Here is a 15047-nt window from a genome sequence, read left to right as displayed (position 1 = left end):
TTCTGAAAATAGGGCAAAATTTCAAAGATTAAAATAAATATATGAAAGTCTAAAGAGACATGAGAATAGTCACAGGAAATAGCCTCTTCTTGTATTAGGAATCCAGAAAGAGAATGGAGAGAAGGAGAAACCCTAGCAGAAGATTACATAATATATCCCTAATCAGAAATCTTGAAAATACACACAATTAAAAATCTTTGATGTTTAGTTTAAAATCACTTGCTGTGTGCCAGAAAGAAAACCTTAAAAACAGATCCATGTCTGAAAATAATCTTAGTGAAATTTCTGAATGCCCTAGAAAAATAGAAACTTTTGCGCCTTACTTTTTGCCCCTTACTAGCCATTTCAAATATTAGAAGACAAAAACAGTAGACTCTAGATCTCTAAACTCAGACAAGCTGCTTTTTATGTGTGAAGACATTTCAGTCACATGATTTCTAATGGTAAAAAGTCACATCCCATTACTGAAAAAGTTAATCATAGAAAATCTCTTAGTCAATAATATCACAATAACTATGTGTGGTACCAGGTAGGGACTGGAAATATCAGGGGGAATATTTTGTAAAGTATGTGATTGTCTAACCACTATGCTATACACCCAATACTATTGCAAAATAATATTGAATGCAAACTGTAATTGGGGAAAAAATGGCATGTAAATTTAAAAGAAATATTCCTGTAAAGTCAACAGTTCCTGTAAAGTCAACAGTTAAAATCTCTACCCCTTCTTCCAAAGACCTCATTGTAGAGGGTAGAAAACATTACATTACATTTTAACTTTCCACTTACTGGCCTTCCAAAGAGAGTGAGAAAAGCAGGTGGACAACCCCCTTAGGATAAGGACGGGCCTTTTCTTTTTATCCCCCACAATCCACACCTACCCTAGCATCCAGAAGACATGGCCACGCCCTCTCAGGAAGCCATCCCTTTGTTCCCACAGCTTTGATTGTTCAATCATCCTGCCTTTGCTCTTGGTTCCTATGTAGAAACCCTCCCCGTTGCCAACCTCCTCCCCGGCTTAGAGGGGTGACATTTAACCTCTGCATGTGCATCCACAGGCCTGTCCTCCACTCGTTCTAGCCCTTGTGCTCTGTGTGTCAGGGTCAGGCAGGAAAGCACAGGAAATACACCATGCACATTGGGGGATAAGGGACTGATTTAGGAATCAGACCTCACACAATTTTGGAAGGAGCTGGAAAATGGAAGTTCCAGAAGAGAAGTTGGAGTATCAGAGAAGTTAACTGCCGGTCCAGTATGGGAATCCAAGCCATCCAGCTGCTGAAATGGAACACAAGGGAGAAATGTGTCGGGGAGTCTAAGAAGCTTTGCCTCTGTGTAGCCACACCCTGATGATCAGCCAGCCATGAACTTGGCGCCACCTTTGGCTAACAGGGTCAGCAATCGGGATATGGGGTGGAAACGAGCAGAGACAAGCTGGGACCCACAGGACATGTCTGCATTTGTCTATCATTGAGTCTAGATACAATGGGTACTCTTCCTCCCACCTTCCAAATCTAGTGAAAGTTCTTTTGACCAACCTTTACCTGGTCCACATGAGGGGATTATGACAAGGTGTTTCTCAGCTGAGCCAACTTGTTACAATACAGACCACCACACTTACTTTTATTACTTAGCACTCTCTCACTTCAGCTAGATGGAGTTCATTGTGAGCACAGAATATACCTTTTCCCCTTCAATTCTTGCTTATACCTCTGGTGAATGATTAAACACTTGAAAAAATACACATATTGATAAGTACATTGATAAATAGGCACCTTGATGATCTGCTTTTGTCACTTCCTATTATGTATTTGCATTTTTTAAAAGGCTTGTTCTCTTTTATATTATTTGAGTTGGTATCCTATTATTAAATAAAAGAATGTTAATCAAAGAAGGAGATATACTATAGGACTGTGGATCTTCTTAAGATCCCTTCAATTTCACTCCCAAAGACATCTACCTAACTTTCCAGTGTAAAAAGTTGTCCTGAATGGAGATATTCCCTATTCAGACTCTTCCTCTGGCTCATCATTAGGGGATTTAATTACTTATTGTTCTATGAAAAAGCATATTTCATTAATTCTAAAACACTTTCCCCCCATATTTAAATATCTCTAAAACTGAGATGCATCTTATAGTGGCATTAAGTGTTTATAGATATGATCATTTCTTTATTAGTGGCTCAAAATTATGGTGTGCCTTATAGTTGAGGCATCTGGAATTAAATGAAAAGCGGCCATTGTGTGGCCATTCACTTCTTTTCAGGCTGGGTAGTATGGAGAGAGTAATATTTTACACATCTAATTTAAATCTAATTATAAGGACAGAGAATAATGTTAGTGTCTTTTTTTCTTAAAAAGGTTTATAATATTGAGGCTAAAATGAAAGACCAGTGTAAAATATAAAGCCTTTTACACATGTAATGTTACATCATTAATATTTTATAGTGTTAGATACTGATTCTTACTCCTCTTATATCCTCTTCATAAGGACTATACTTTTTCAATTTTATCTGAATTATGCATTTCATTACCAACCTGTAAGGATTCCTTTGTGACTTCTCAGTAATAACTAGTTATACCACAACATCACAGTACATCAAATTTTATGGAGGTATTTTTTTCTGAGAAAAGGGTTCAAACAGCAATGAGAATCCTACACTTAACATCAGATTTATTTTATTGTTAGTATGGATACTGTCACAATTTGAGATTGACAGAAAGTGTGTGTCTGGGGAAAATCGAATTATCTTTTAAATGAGAACCAGAGCAAGATCTTACATGTCTACTACATAGTAGACTATTCTCTAAAAGACGATATTGCTGTTTTCTAAAAAGACTGTATTTAAGGATTGCTTTAACGTGAATGTAAGTCAAGAAACATTTGTAGAGTTTTTCAGCTGTTGAAATAAAAAAAAAATTGAAACAAATAAGCATGTTCCTATTAAAAATGATAATAAATGGCCATTCTTGATTGACAAGGAGTATAAAATGTTGAAGACTAAATATGAATTATTGAATCCTTTGTTTTCCCTGAGGAACAATGAAAACTTATTAAAACCAACATATGAGGAGCAATATAATTTGCATGTGTATGAAACACCAAATGTAATTTACTCTCAGTACTCTTGAGAGATGTTGTAAATTCATCTTGTCTCCGCTTGGAAAGCCAGAGTGATTTAAGCAGTATATTGACGCTAAAAGCAGTTGTTTAATATATTTTTTTCAGATTTTATGTATCATGATCATAGGAATTTATCTTATTTTTTTATTTTTTATTGATTTCAGAGAGGAAGGGGGAGAGAGAGAGAGAGAGAGAGAGAGAGAGAGATCAATGATGCCTCCTGAATGCTCCCTACTGGGGATTGAGCCCACAACCTAGGCATGTGCCCTGACCAGGAATCGATCACCCCCCCCCCCCAGGTTCATGGGTCAATGCTCAACCACTGAGCCACTCCAGCTGGGCAGGAATTTATCTTATTCATCTTTTAATCCCTCCTAGCACCTGGCATTATGCTACACATGATGGACACATTCAGTGAAAGTCAGAATGTGGAAGGCAAAATAACCTTCATATACACATTTAACAAAAATTCTACTTATGTGATGGACACACTTAATAAAAATCCAGTGTGGAAGGCAAAAGATTTCTGTTCTGTTGTCATTGATAATTGACTTTTTTCAAACCATCCCAGGGACTGAAAAGCTAGGCTTTATGGCTTCCCCTTGAATTTTCTCTAAGGAGCAATCAATCCTAAACATACATTTAATGCACCCAGTATTTATGCTCTGTTGACTAATATCATTTGAATGGGTTACTTCACGGTATATTTTATTTAAAAAATGACTTTGGTTGAATATACACTGAATATTTGCCCCAGCTTTCTTCCCTATTATTTTAAAATTAAGCTTTCATCATAAATATGTGTTTGATATTTAAAAATTGGAAAATGCAGAAAAGTAAAAGAAAGAAAAAAATACATTTTACCCAGAGTCCCAATAAAATTGAGTCCAAATGATTTTGTTCAAAAATGTCTAGAGTTTGCTATGTCACCTTCTGGCCTTTTGTGTTGCAGTAGTGCTATCTGAGAGTAAACTGAACTTTGTTCCTTTGTAGGAGTTGTTTTTGGTTTTTGTACAATTCCTGATGCCGTAGGATTATATCTGTAAACTATTAAAATGATTAAATGCACCCACCCTTTGACATATTCAACAGGAATCCACTCTCTTTCCCTCCTCATATCTCTGTGTATGACAGGGAGTCACATGCCTATACTTATACTATAATATGCTGGAGAACTATCCCTCGTGTCTGTATTTTAAGACAAAAAAGGAGGAGGGGGAATGCAGAAAAGTACTCTCTCAATTGAAACAGTCCCCGTTAAAAAAAACTTGTCTAGAAGTTCCACACAACTTTAGCTTTTCTTTCATTGACTGTCATTTCTTGTGATGGAGGTGGGGAATTGTCTTCTAGTTGTGAATATTATTATGCTGAATAAACTAGGAAGAATGCTTCTGGGGTGGGAAAGTAACATTTTTCGCCAGAGTAGCAAAACACAAACAAATCAATGTTAATGCCTACATCAAGATCAGCGTCATGAACTAGGATTTACAGTAAATGTCTGGGAAAAAGGAGTGAAAATGCTAAAAGGACAAGAGTTGTCATCAGAGGATAGAATACTGGAATTTAAGATTGCAAGGGTTGAGCTGCTTTGCAGATCCTGGGATCATTAAAAGACCCAGGACATGCCCATGAGATCTGAGAATCGAGTTGCTCATCAACCTGGAATCTCTGCCCGCTTCCTTTTGTTGGAATACAGCCTGGAAAATCACAGCCAAGGCCTTTGTCAAGCACCCCCTGGCTATAGGCATCATCATCCGTTTAGGTTAGGGGTGGGGAATGCTGGGCCCTTGAAATCATTTGGTCTGGCCCTGCCAAGGCATTAGGGGTGAGTTAACTAAATGTCTGACCAAATAGAGCAGGCTAATTTTTAAGTTGATGATTTAGTGTGGCCTGCAAATGATGTTATAAATATCCAAATGGCCCTTGGCAGAAAAAAGGTTCCCCACCCCCAATTTAGGACCAGACTCCTTAGAGACAGCTTAAGTTTCCTATCTATGGGTAGATGGCTGAACACATTGAGATTGCTTGGGCAATGCATTTGGTAAAACACAGGCTATTAATTGTGTGGCACTAATTCAAAAAATAATGGTATGTTTTGCTCTTTGCCATTTTAAGAAAAGGGCCTTTTCTTGCTTTCAGTGTGTCAGCGTTATTACACTTATAATGATCATTTTTGTCCTTATTCAGTAACATGTGATCTAATAGTTTTCATTTTATATAGTAAGAACATGCCCTCGTCTCCGCCAACCCAGACATGGCCGCCTGAGCTGTTCCACGGGGGAAATGTCCTACAAGACAACGTGTTTGGTTACCTGCAATGAAGGGTACAGACTAGAAGGAAGTGCTAAGCTGACCTGTCAAGGAAACGCCCAGTGGGATAGTTTAGAACCACGCTGTGTGGGTAAGTGTCTGGAAGGTATGGCGCCTTCCGTGATTCGTTTTTCTTGCTCTCTAATTCCCCTGCTTTCTGTGAAGACCTAGAACTAAAAAATGACTCATAAGGACTATAAATACAAAACCATATATACAGATGCACAGAGATATAGGCATATAAATAAATGTTGTTTTATTCCCCTCCACTGGTGAAAAGCCTTCTAATTTTCCAAGTCACTGAAGTTTACAGCTTTAAATCCTTTTTTTAAAAAAAATGGGGCCAATTTTGATGTGTTTTTTTTTAAAGGAAATGCTATACAATTCCATCACTTTGATAAACACAATTTACTTTTACCTTGTTGATGAGAGGACTGAATTATGAACCAATGAATCTTAAGATGGACCATAAAATTCATCCTATAGTCTGCCTTGTCCTTCACTAAGAGCTCTGACATCTCGCTACTGCAGTTGGGTCCCGAATGAATAAATTCAGTAGCTTGTTCAATTTTTTGCTTCTTATACACTGTAGATACAAATAACAATGGTTATGATAATATGATGAGATGTTGGTAACTATTTAGTGAAACCTTACTATGTGTCAGATACAGTAACAGAGGAGCGTTAGCAGGTATGTAATGAAACATACAACTTCCAAAAAAAGGGAGAAGAAGAACTACATGTATGGAAAAAAATTAAGATGTGCCAGGACCTAAGATGGGAAAACTAGATGCTATAAATATGCCAGGTCGTCCAAAATTGATTTATACCTTTATTCTAGTATAATCTAGTACTCGATTCTTGTGTGATCATAAGGGAGGGCATGACCAGGAGGGACATTGGACTTACTAGGGGATTCATTTACAGTCGAACCTCACTGTGCAGGCTCAGAAAAACTGATGTTATCTTACCGAGAAGAGATGATCGCTCTAATACAGAGGAATAAAATGTACTATTAAACAAAGATTCAGTGCAGTAACAATGCCATGCCTACTGTTATAAGTACTGAAAGACATTGGCCTGACCAGCGTTGTCAGTACTTTTGTTGGGTAAAGAGAATGTGTGGCATTTGCAATTTGTGAGAACGCAAAGAACACTCTCTCATTTCCTTATTCCATACCGTAGAGCGCCAGTGCGCCACCTTTCAGACGCCAGAAGGTGTCATCGTGTCCCCCCCCAGCTGCGGCAGGCAGCCAGCCAAACCTGGGACAGTTTGTCAGCTAAGTTGCCACGAAGGATACATTTTAGCTGGAGTCAGAGAAGAATTGCGATGTACCACCTCTGGAAAATGGAGTGCCAGAGTTCAGACAGCTGTTTGTAAAGGTAGGTCTTCTGTGTTGGTCAGATTAAAAACCAGATTCCCATGTAATTACAAATTGGTGGATTGTGGGACTGTCCTTTGCAACTCATGCTGCAAACCCATGATAAATGGTGGATTTACAAAATCCAGTTGCAACATGCCAGGCAATGACAGAAGACATATGAAAATAAGGATAATATAGGAACTGGAAGTCAGGTAAGTTTTGCATCAGTAGATGCAGAAATTCTTTGAGGAGTTTCTGACCCATATAAAGCAGGTGAGACTAAATGCATTTTGAGACCTGCATCCATTATTCACAGAACGTTGCCATCTTCCTTGTAGCAGGGGCAGACAGCTATGAAGGGGCGGGTGTTGAAAACAAGAGTTCTTAAAAATAAAAATATGAATATCTCTAAGAGAAGGGCAAAAACATGGAACAGATGTTGAAAACAATATTCGTGATTTGAATAACCAAGTTGAGTGTTCCTTTAGAATCAGACTAATAAAGAACTTGACTATTCCAACTGATGAAACCAAACAGATGGAAATTAAGAGATACCAATGATCAATTGAGAAGCCCATTATCCATATTAGCATAACCAATGGACACTAGACACTGGGGCGGTGGGGGCTTGCCCGGGCTGGGAATGGCTTGGTGGGGGGTGGGGGGGCGGGGAAGGAGACATATGTAAAACTTTAGACAATAAATACATTTTTTAAAAAAAGAGTTCCAGAAAGAGAGAGAAAAGGGGGGTGGAGGAGCAGAATTTTCCTACCAGTAAAAGAAAGTTTCCCTCAGATACACAGAAAAGCTTGAACCTTTAGATCAAAAATAGCCCCTGAGTATAAGGCCAGCATGTTTTCACTACTTCTGGTGAAGTTTCTGAGGTCCAAAGTTAATGACAAAATATTAAATAAATAAGTTTCCAGTGAGAAGAGAAATTGAGCAAAAGAAACAAGAATCAGACTCACTTCTCTTTTAGAACTCTAAATGCCAGAAGGATATGTAGCAATGTCCAACGAATACGGAGAGAGAAATGGCTGTAAACTTTAAATTCCAAATCCAGTCAAACTGTTATTCAGGTATGAACGAAAAGTCAAATACTTTTTCAAATTTTCAGAGGCAATATGCTAATATATATTTGTGAGGGGAAATTGTCAGACAATTATCAGAGAAAATATAAATTGAGTAAAATTGCAAAGAAACAAGAAGATGAATTAAATCAATTTGGATATATGTACTAGTATTCCACTGCAAGTTACAGAAGACCTAATTTAATGTAACTTCAAATGAGGGGATTTATTATATATATAACTAGAGGCCTGGTGCACAAAAATTTGTGCACTCGGGGGGGAGGGGGGGTTCCTCAGTCCGGCCTGTGCCCTCTCACAGTCTGGGACCCCTCGGGAGATAATGACCTGCTGGCTTAGGCCTGCTCCCGGGTGGCAGAGGGCAGGCCCAATCCCTAGGTGTATCCCTGGTCGGGCTCAGAGCAGGACCGATTGGGGATTTGAGGCGCCGCACCCTGTCATGCACAGAGCAAGGCGGATTGGGAGGTTGCGATGCCACCCTCAGTCACGCTCAGGGTAGGGCCAATTGGGGGTTGGGGCACCGCCCCCTGTCACACTCAAGGCAGGGTCGATGGGCAGGTTGTGGCACCACCCCCTGTCATGCACAGAGCAGGGCCAATCGGGGTTGAGGCACTGCCCCCTGTCATGCACAGAGCAGGGCCGATCAGGGGGTTGGGGCACTGCCCCCTGTCATGCAAGGAGCAGGGCCAATCAGGGGGTTGGGGCGCTGCCCCCTGTCACGCACAGAGCAGGGCCCATCAAGGGGGTTGGGGCTCTGTACCCTGTCATGCACACAGCAGGGCCGATCGGGGGGTTGGGGAGCTCCCCCCTGTCACGCACAGAGCAGGGCCCATCAGGAGGTTGAGGAGCTCCCCCCTGTCACTCACAGAGTAGGGCCGATAGGGGAGTTGGGGCACTGCCCCCTGTCACACACAGAGCCGCAGGGCCATCAGGGGGTTGGAGAACTCCCCCCTATCAGGCACAGAGCAGGGTTGATCAGGGGGTTGGGGTGCCTTCCCCTTTCCTGAACAGAGCAGGGCAGATAGGGAGGTTGTGGCCCCGCCCCCTGTCACACACAGAGCCACAGGGTGATCAGGGGTTTGGGTGCTGCCCCCTGTCACGCTGATCCCGGTGCCCAGAGGCCTCGCGGCTCCACTGATCCCGGTGCTGGGAGGCATATTACCCTTTTACTATATAGGATAGAGGCCTGGTGCATGGGCGGGGGCCGGCTGGTTTGCCCTGAAGGGTGTCCTGGATCAGGGTGGGGGTCCCCACTGGGGTGCCTGGCCAGCCTGGGTGAGGGGATGAGGGCTCTTTTCAGGCTGGTGGGTGACTGAAGCTCCCAACTGCTCCTTTTTTTCTTTTTTCTTTTTTATTCTGGGCCAGCTTTAGCTCTGGCTCCAGCTCTGAGGCCTCTGCTGCTGAAAGCAGGTATCTGGTTTGTTTGGCTTCTATAATTGAAACACTGTATCAACTCCAGCTCTGAGATCCCGGCCTGCTGAAAGCTGGTTTCTGGGGTTTTGTTTAGCTTCTGTATTTGTAACAATGTTTCAAACTGCAGGCTCAGAGGCCGGCAAGGCAGGTGGGGAACGTTGGAGTCCTCCATCACTGAAGCAAGCAAGCCTCATGTTCGCTTCAAGCTGCCCTGCTGCTGGCCGCCATCTTGCCTGGCAGTTTATTTGCATATCTCCCTGATTAGCCAATGGGAAGGGTAGCGGACGTATGCCAATTACCATGTTTATCTTTTATTAGATAGGATAAGAACTTAGTTCTACGGTAACTAATGTGGATATGTGTAATGTCACCACTTCTAATTCAGTGTTTATACTACAAAGTTTCACACTGCAAAAAAATTTCATTGACTGTAATTTGTTGTTTGTTTTGACAGTACCTTTTCGCACTACTAATTCATCCTACTTGACAGCCCTTGTTTTAAAGTGTAGTTCCTTCCTGCCAGTCAACATTTATTTTTCTGTTTATTTCTTTATTTCATTCAAAAAAATATTTATCAAGGTCCTATTCTATGCCGGGTATATATAGCACAATGGGACAAGAGATACCCTGGCATTCAAACACCTTAAATTTGGGTGGGGGGGAGACAATTGCACTTCAAACTGGCATGATGAGTTTTGTGGTTAGGATGGACGGAGAGTTGTGGAAACTTGAGTGAGCACCTAAAATGGACCAGGGGAGTCAGAGAGAGCTTTCTGAGGAGCTTGTGTCCAAGCTGAGAATTAAAGGACAAGTAGTAGTTACCTGGGTAAAGGGAGAAGGGGGTATTGATTCAGGTAAATAAAAGATCAGAGGCAAAGGTTCCAGAAAGACCATGGGGCTTTCATGGGACCGAAAGTATTTGTTGTGGAGAGTGAGTTCCAGTAGGGAATCTATAAAGGTGAGGTTGAGATCAGCAGATACTAGTTCTTGAAGGTCCTAGGAAGCTATGCTGAGATCAGTTATCCTGAAAGCAGTTGTGCAATCAGGAATCGATAGGAAATGACAAGACACAAAGTATTAATATATTCCTACCTAATTCTTAAATGACGTAGACTTACTTAGCATATTAATTGATTTGTGTATTTTCTGAGTCAGATGTGGAGGCTCCTCAAATCAACTGTCCTCCGGATATAGAGGCTAAGACGCAGGAACAGCAAGACTCTGCTAATATCACCTGGCAAATCCCAACAGCTAAAGACAACTCTGGGGAAAAGGTAAGGTTTATGCAAACATGTGCATCCTTTTCAAATAGACTCTAAATACACTATAAATATATGTGATATTGAACATTTACTAATACTCTAATGATAGCATGCTCTCTGTATACATATACACATTGATACTACCAAATATTGGCAGTGAGAATGCAAATTAGTACTATGCTTTGGGAAATAAATTTTGTAGTAGCTACATTAAATGTTAATAACTTGGAGGTTAGTAATTCCATCCATGGAAATTTAATATAAGGACATAATAAAAATATTTTTAAATTCTTTATGCAAAACTGTTCATCCCAGTGCTGTTTACAGTAGTAAAATTCAGGAGCAATTTAAGTGTCTTTCAATAGATTTTTCTTAAATTGTCACATATTTATTCTACAGAACATTATGGCTACAATTAAGTCATATTAAGTTCTAAAGACTAGGCAACAGCATAAAAGGTGTCTTAAGGTATGTTTAAAAACAAGAAACAACATTTCATATTATGCCAATACTACACACTATGCAAATAGAATAGTCTGGAAAGAAATACACCAAAAGACTGGGCCTGTTTTCTTCCTTTTCACTATATGTGAAATATTGTGTCATCTTAAACTTTACAAATAGTATATAAATAACAAAGAATAAATGTACTATTGATACTAACTTTAAATTTCAAAATATTATCTCCACAAGCTGTCAATCCATGTCCATCCAGCTTTTACCCCACCTTACCTCTTCCCAATTGGAGAGGTTGCTATCACGTACACGGCAATTGACCTATCCAGCAACCAAGCCAGCTGCACTTTCCATATCAAGGTCATTGGTAAGTCTTCAAATTACTTGGGTCAGTTTGTGAAAATAATCCAGTTCCTCTAGGACTCTGCTTCTTTGTCTTCAACAACTCCCTTTCTGTCCATTCTTCCCACTGGCATTAAAACCTGCTCAAGCCACCCTTTTGAAACATACATACTCTTTAACTATCACTGTTTCCCTTTGATTTCCTCCCATCCAAGCCTTTTCAAAAGTTCCCAATGGTTGTCATCTTTTTTGAGTTAACTGCCATTTATTCTCAAAGTCACTCAAGTCTGGCTTCAGTCTCCTTCACTCATATAAACTACTGTCATCAAGGTCACCAATGATCTCTAAAGTCATTCCTACCACGTACTTCTTAGTCCTTATTTTATATAATGTTTCATTAGATTTTACATTATGAACCATACTCTCCTTATCAAAACTGTCTCCTTCCCAGCTTCTCTGACACCAGTATTTCCTGTTTTTCCCCAGTTTTTCTCATTTATCCTTCTTTATTGCTTTCCTAGGCTTCTCTTCCTCAGAACAACTCTCAAATGTTTAATATCCCCAGGATTCCAGCCTTGGTTCTCTTGTCTTTATCGTTTTCCTGGTGACTTTGTTAAATGACAACTCCCAGATTTCCATCTCCAGATCAGATCTCTTTTCTGAAATTGAAATCACTATATAAAACTGCCTACTGTGGATGTCTCATGTGGATGTCCCACAGGCTATTCAAATTCACCCAAACATAATATATTTCTCAACTCAGAAAATGGTACAACCAACAACCTGGCCACCAAGCAGACATGTGCAAGTCATCTTCGACTCCTCTTCCTCCATCACCTGCACCCAATAAGCTTTCATCTACTGGTTTCATCTACTTAATATCTGAAATCTCTCCCAGTCTCTTACATTTTCCCAACCACTACTATAGATCAGTCCTTTCTGATTTTTATTTTTATTTTTTGGCCTGGTTTACTGTTTCATTACCCAGTTGGTCATTGTGCTTTCAGTCAGTTTGGTAGATATTCAATAGCTACCAAATACCAAGACTTACTACATGAAGAAGTAGGATATATAGCCATCTACAATGGTCAAGACCACAGACTCTGAACCCAAACTGTTTGACTCAATACCCAGCTTTGCCACTTAAAGGCAATGTGACCAGTCACATCTCTGTGCCTCAATTTCCTTATCCAAACGATAGAATTAATAAATATATTACCTCATAGGGACATAGTGAAGTTTTTAATTAAGTTATGTAAGTCCCTTGAACTAGTGCCTCATACATTAAGCGTTATATAAATATTGACATTTTGTGACATTTGTCTGATATATTTTAATGTGTTTATTTTAAAGCTCAATACATTAAACTCATTTTATTTTAAGAATTCTACATAAGTTCTTGAAAAATAACTAATGTATATCAAACTGGCTTTTTACCCTCGGAATTGTAAGTTTTTGGCAAAAGCAGATAAAAAGACTCAAGTAAAACTCAGTCTAATTCATTTTATAGTAGTGTTTTTTTAATTGCTTTTTCAATGTTTTCAACATGAACTTTAGCAGAAACATGGAAAATACATTGGATTTGTGGTTCAAGAGTTTGTGAAGTTTTAATTTTTCACGACAAAGAGTGAGCATGTTGAAAGGTAAAATGTGTACTCAAGTATCTAGCTAGATACTAGCTGAATTTTCAAATTAGAGAGAGAGAAAATGGTAAGGTAGAGGGAGCAGGAGAAAGAAAGGGGTTGAGAAGGAGGGGAAGGCTAGGGGAGAAAAACAGAGAGACAGAGTCAAAGAGAAAATATTGCAAAGCCTGCCTTTCCTTGTTTACCTCAGTTGACAGGGCTTTGGTGTCTTACTGATAAAAGAGAGGAAGCAGGATTACTTTTGCTTAATGTTCCACAGTTGCCTCACTCGCTTGGGAAGTTGTCTCTTTTGATACAGTGCGTCTGCTGTGCCTCCCCTTCTTATGACAGTATTTTACTAGTCTGACTGCGAGCATCTTGTACCTCTGATTCAACTTTAAAATGTGTGGCTATTTTAGAAAACCTTATAAATATCAGTGTGCAGTTTCTTTGGGAAAATAATAAATGCTGCCAGATTTTTCAATTGAACTATGAATTGACTTGATTCAATAACCTCAAAGTGCACTGACCTCCTATGAGCATTCCTTTACTCTTTCCTTCATTCAACAACGTTTTCTGAGCACCTATTATGGGCCAAGTTCTGTGGAGACCTAACCAGGTGCAAAAGAGACTCCATCTCTGATTAACAAAGTTTACAGCCCAGGAGGGTAGTAACCCAAAGGTACAGCACTGATGAAATGACAAGCATGAAGAAAAGAGAAAAATTGAACATTTATTCATAAGACTTAACTTAAAACAGATATCTGTGTTCTCACAGGTGCAGCTCATTTAATTTTAGAGTATGTGTTTTCATATATTATAGATAAAAATACCCTAGACTTGATGCCTGTAACAGTCTCTCTCAAAGACATGTGATTATGGATATAAGAACATTTTGAATGTGTAAAATAATTAAAGTTACCTTCTATGCACCTTCTTTGTTGTTCTTTCCTGGTATCCTAAAAGTTCTACCACGTCCAATCACAGCTTTGAAACCTGGCTCACCCAGGCCACCTTAAGCTACTCCTTCAGTGTGGATTACAGTGTTCAGCAACACCTATTCATAGTTCTTGAACTTCTACTATGGCTTTCACCCCTCTCCACTGTAGCACCTGATTTCCATGTCCACACCACACCCTGTTACTTGTCCTTACCTAGAATTTTATCAGCCTTAGAACTCTTAGACTCCAGTGTCCCAGCTTTGGACCTAATTTTCTTTCTTTCAGCAATATCAAATCCTCACACCTTGCATATCCTGAAACATGACTCAGATCTTTCTGCCCATTGTTCCTTACATTTAGCCTGTCTTGCCCCTTCTGATAAGAGGAGGATCCTGGGAGTGATCCTAGGACAGTGACTAAGATTGGTCCTTTCTCTCCTGCTTATCTGGAAGGTTCTTATCACTGTCAGGTATATCAGCTTAACTATTGCTGGTGGAACACACAAATTAAATGCCCACCACATCTGTATTACCTTTCATACCACTGTGCTCACGGTGATTTTAGTAACCTGGAATTTCTCCTTCAACAGGCAGAGGGCAATATGCAAGAATTAGTTTTTCTTTTAATGTTGAGACCAGGGATAAAACATGTCTCATGAGGAAGGGGGCCTCACTGTCAACCTTGTCTTTAACAAGGTTCTTTGCCAACACAAGCAGACATCAGTTCTTTCTAGTAACCCCCCTCATTATTTTTTAATGTCAACTGTGACTTCTTTCTCTAATTTCATGTTTTTTAGATGTGGAACCACCTAGCATAGACAGGTGCAGATCCCCACCTCCCATCCAGGTCTCCGAGAAGCAGCATCCTGCAACCTGGGATGAGCCTCAGTTCTCAGACAACTCGGGTGAGAATATAAGCATTTTGCTCTCAGTACGGTAACACTGATATTTTATTTATAAAAGCTTTCAGAAAACACAAAAGAAAAATGAAAAGTAAATTATATCTAAGTGGACTGAATAATTATATAAGGTAATATGTTTTAATGCTAGGACAATTACAAATGTTGGCAAAAGTAGGTTTACAGTTGTCTGTGTGGAAACATACATGCAGGTCATAATTATTACAA

General features: G+C 39.7%; 1 protein-coding gene across 1 annotated transcript in view; it reads left to right on the top strand.

The window, feature by feature from the left end:
* Positions 1 to 15047, top strand: part of SVEP1 (sushi, von Willebrand factor type A, EGF and pentraxin domain containing 1) — a 147910-nt gene that overhangs the window by 49447 nt on the left and 83416 nt on the right. The window contains exons 6-10 of the mRNA XM_081103278.1: positions 5345 to 5524; positions 6619 to 6816; positions 10454 to 10572; positions 11254 to 11383; positions 14718 to 14825. Coding sequence (XP_080959404.1) covers positions 5345 to 5524; positions 6619 to 6816; positions 10454 to 10572; positions 11254 to 11383; positions 14718 to 14825 — 735 coding nt within the window. The remainder of the gene's footprint in view (positions 1 to 5344; positions 5525 to 6618; positions 6817 to 10453; positions 10573 to 11253; positions 11384 to 14717; positions 14826 to 15047) is intronic.

Source organism: Myotis nattereri (assembly GCF_964212035.1).
Source record: "Myotis nattereri genome assembly, chromosome: 12".
NCBI lineage: Eukaryota > Metazoa > Chordata > Mammalia > Chiroptera > Vespertilionidae > Myotis > Myotis nattereri.
Note: the sequence above shows the minus strand (reverse complement) of the source record. Positions and strands in the feature narration are given on the sequence as shown.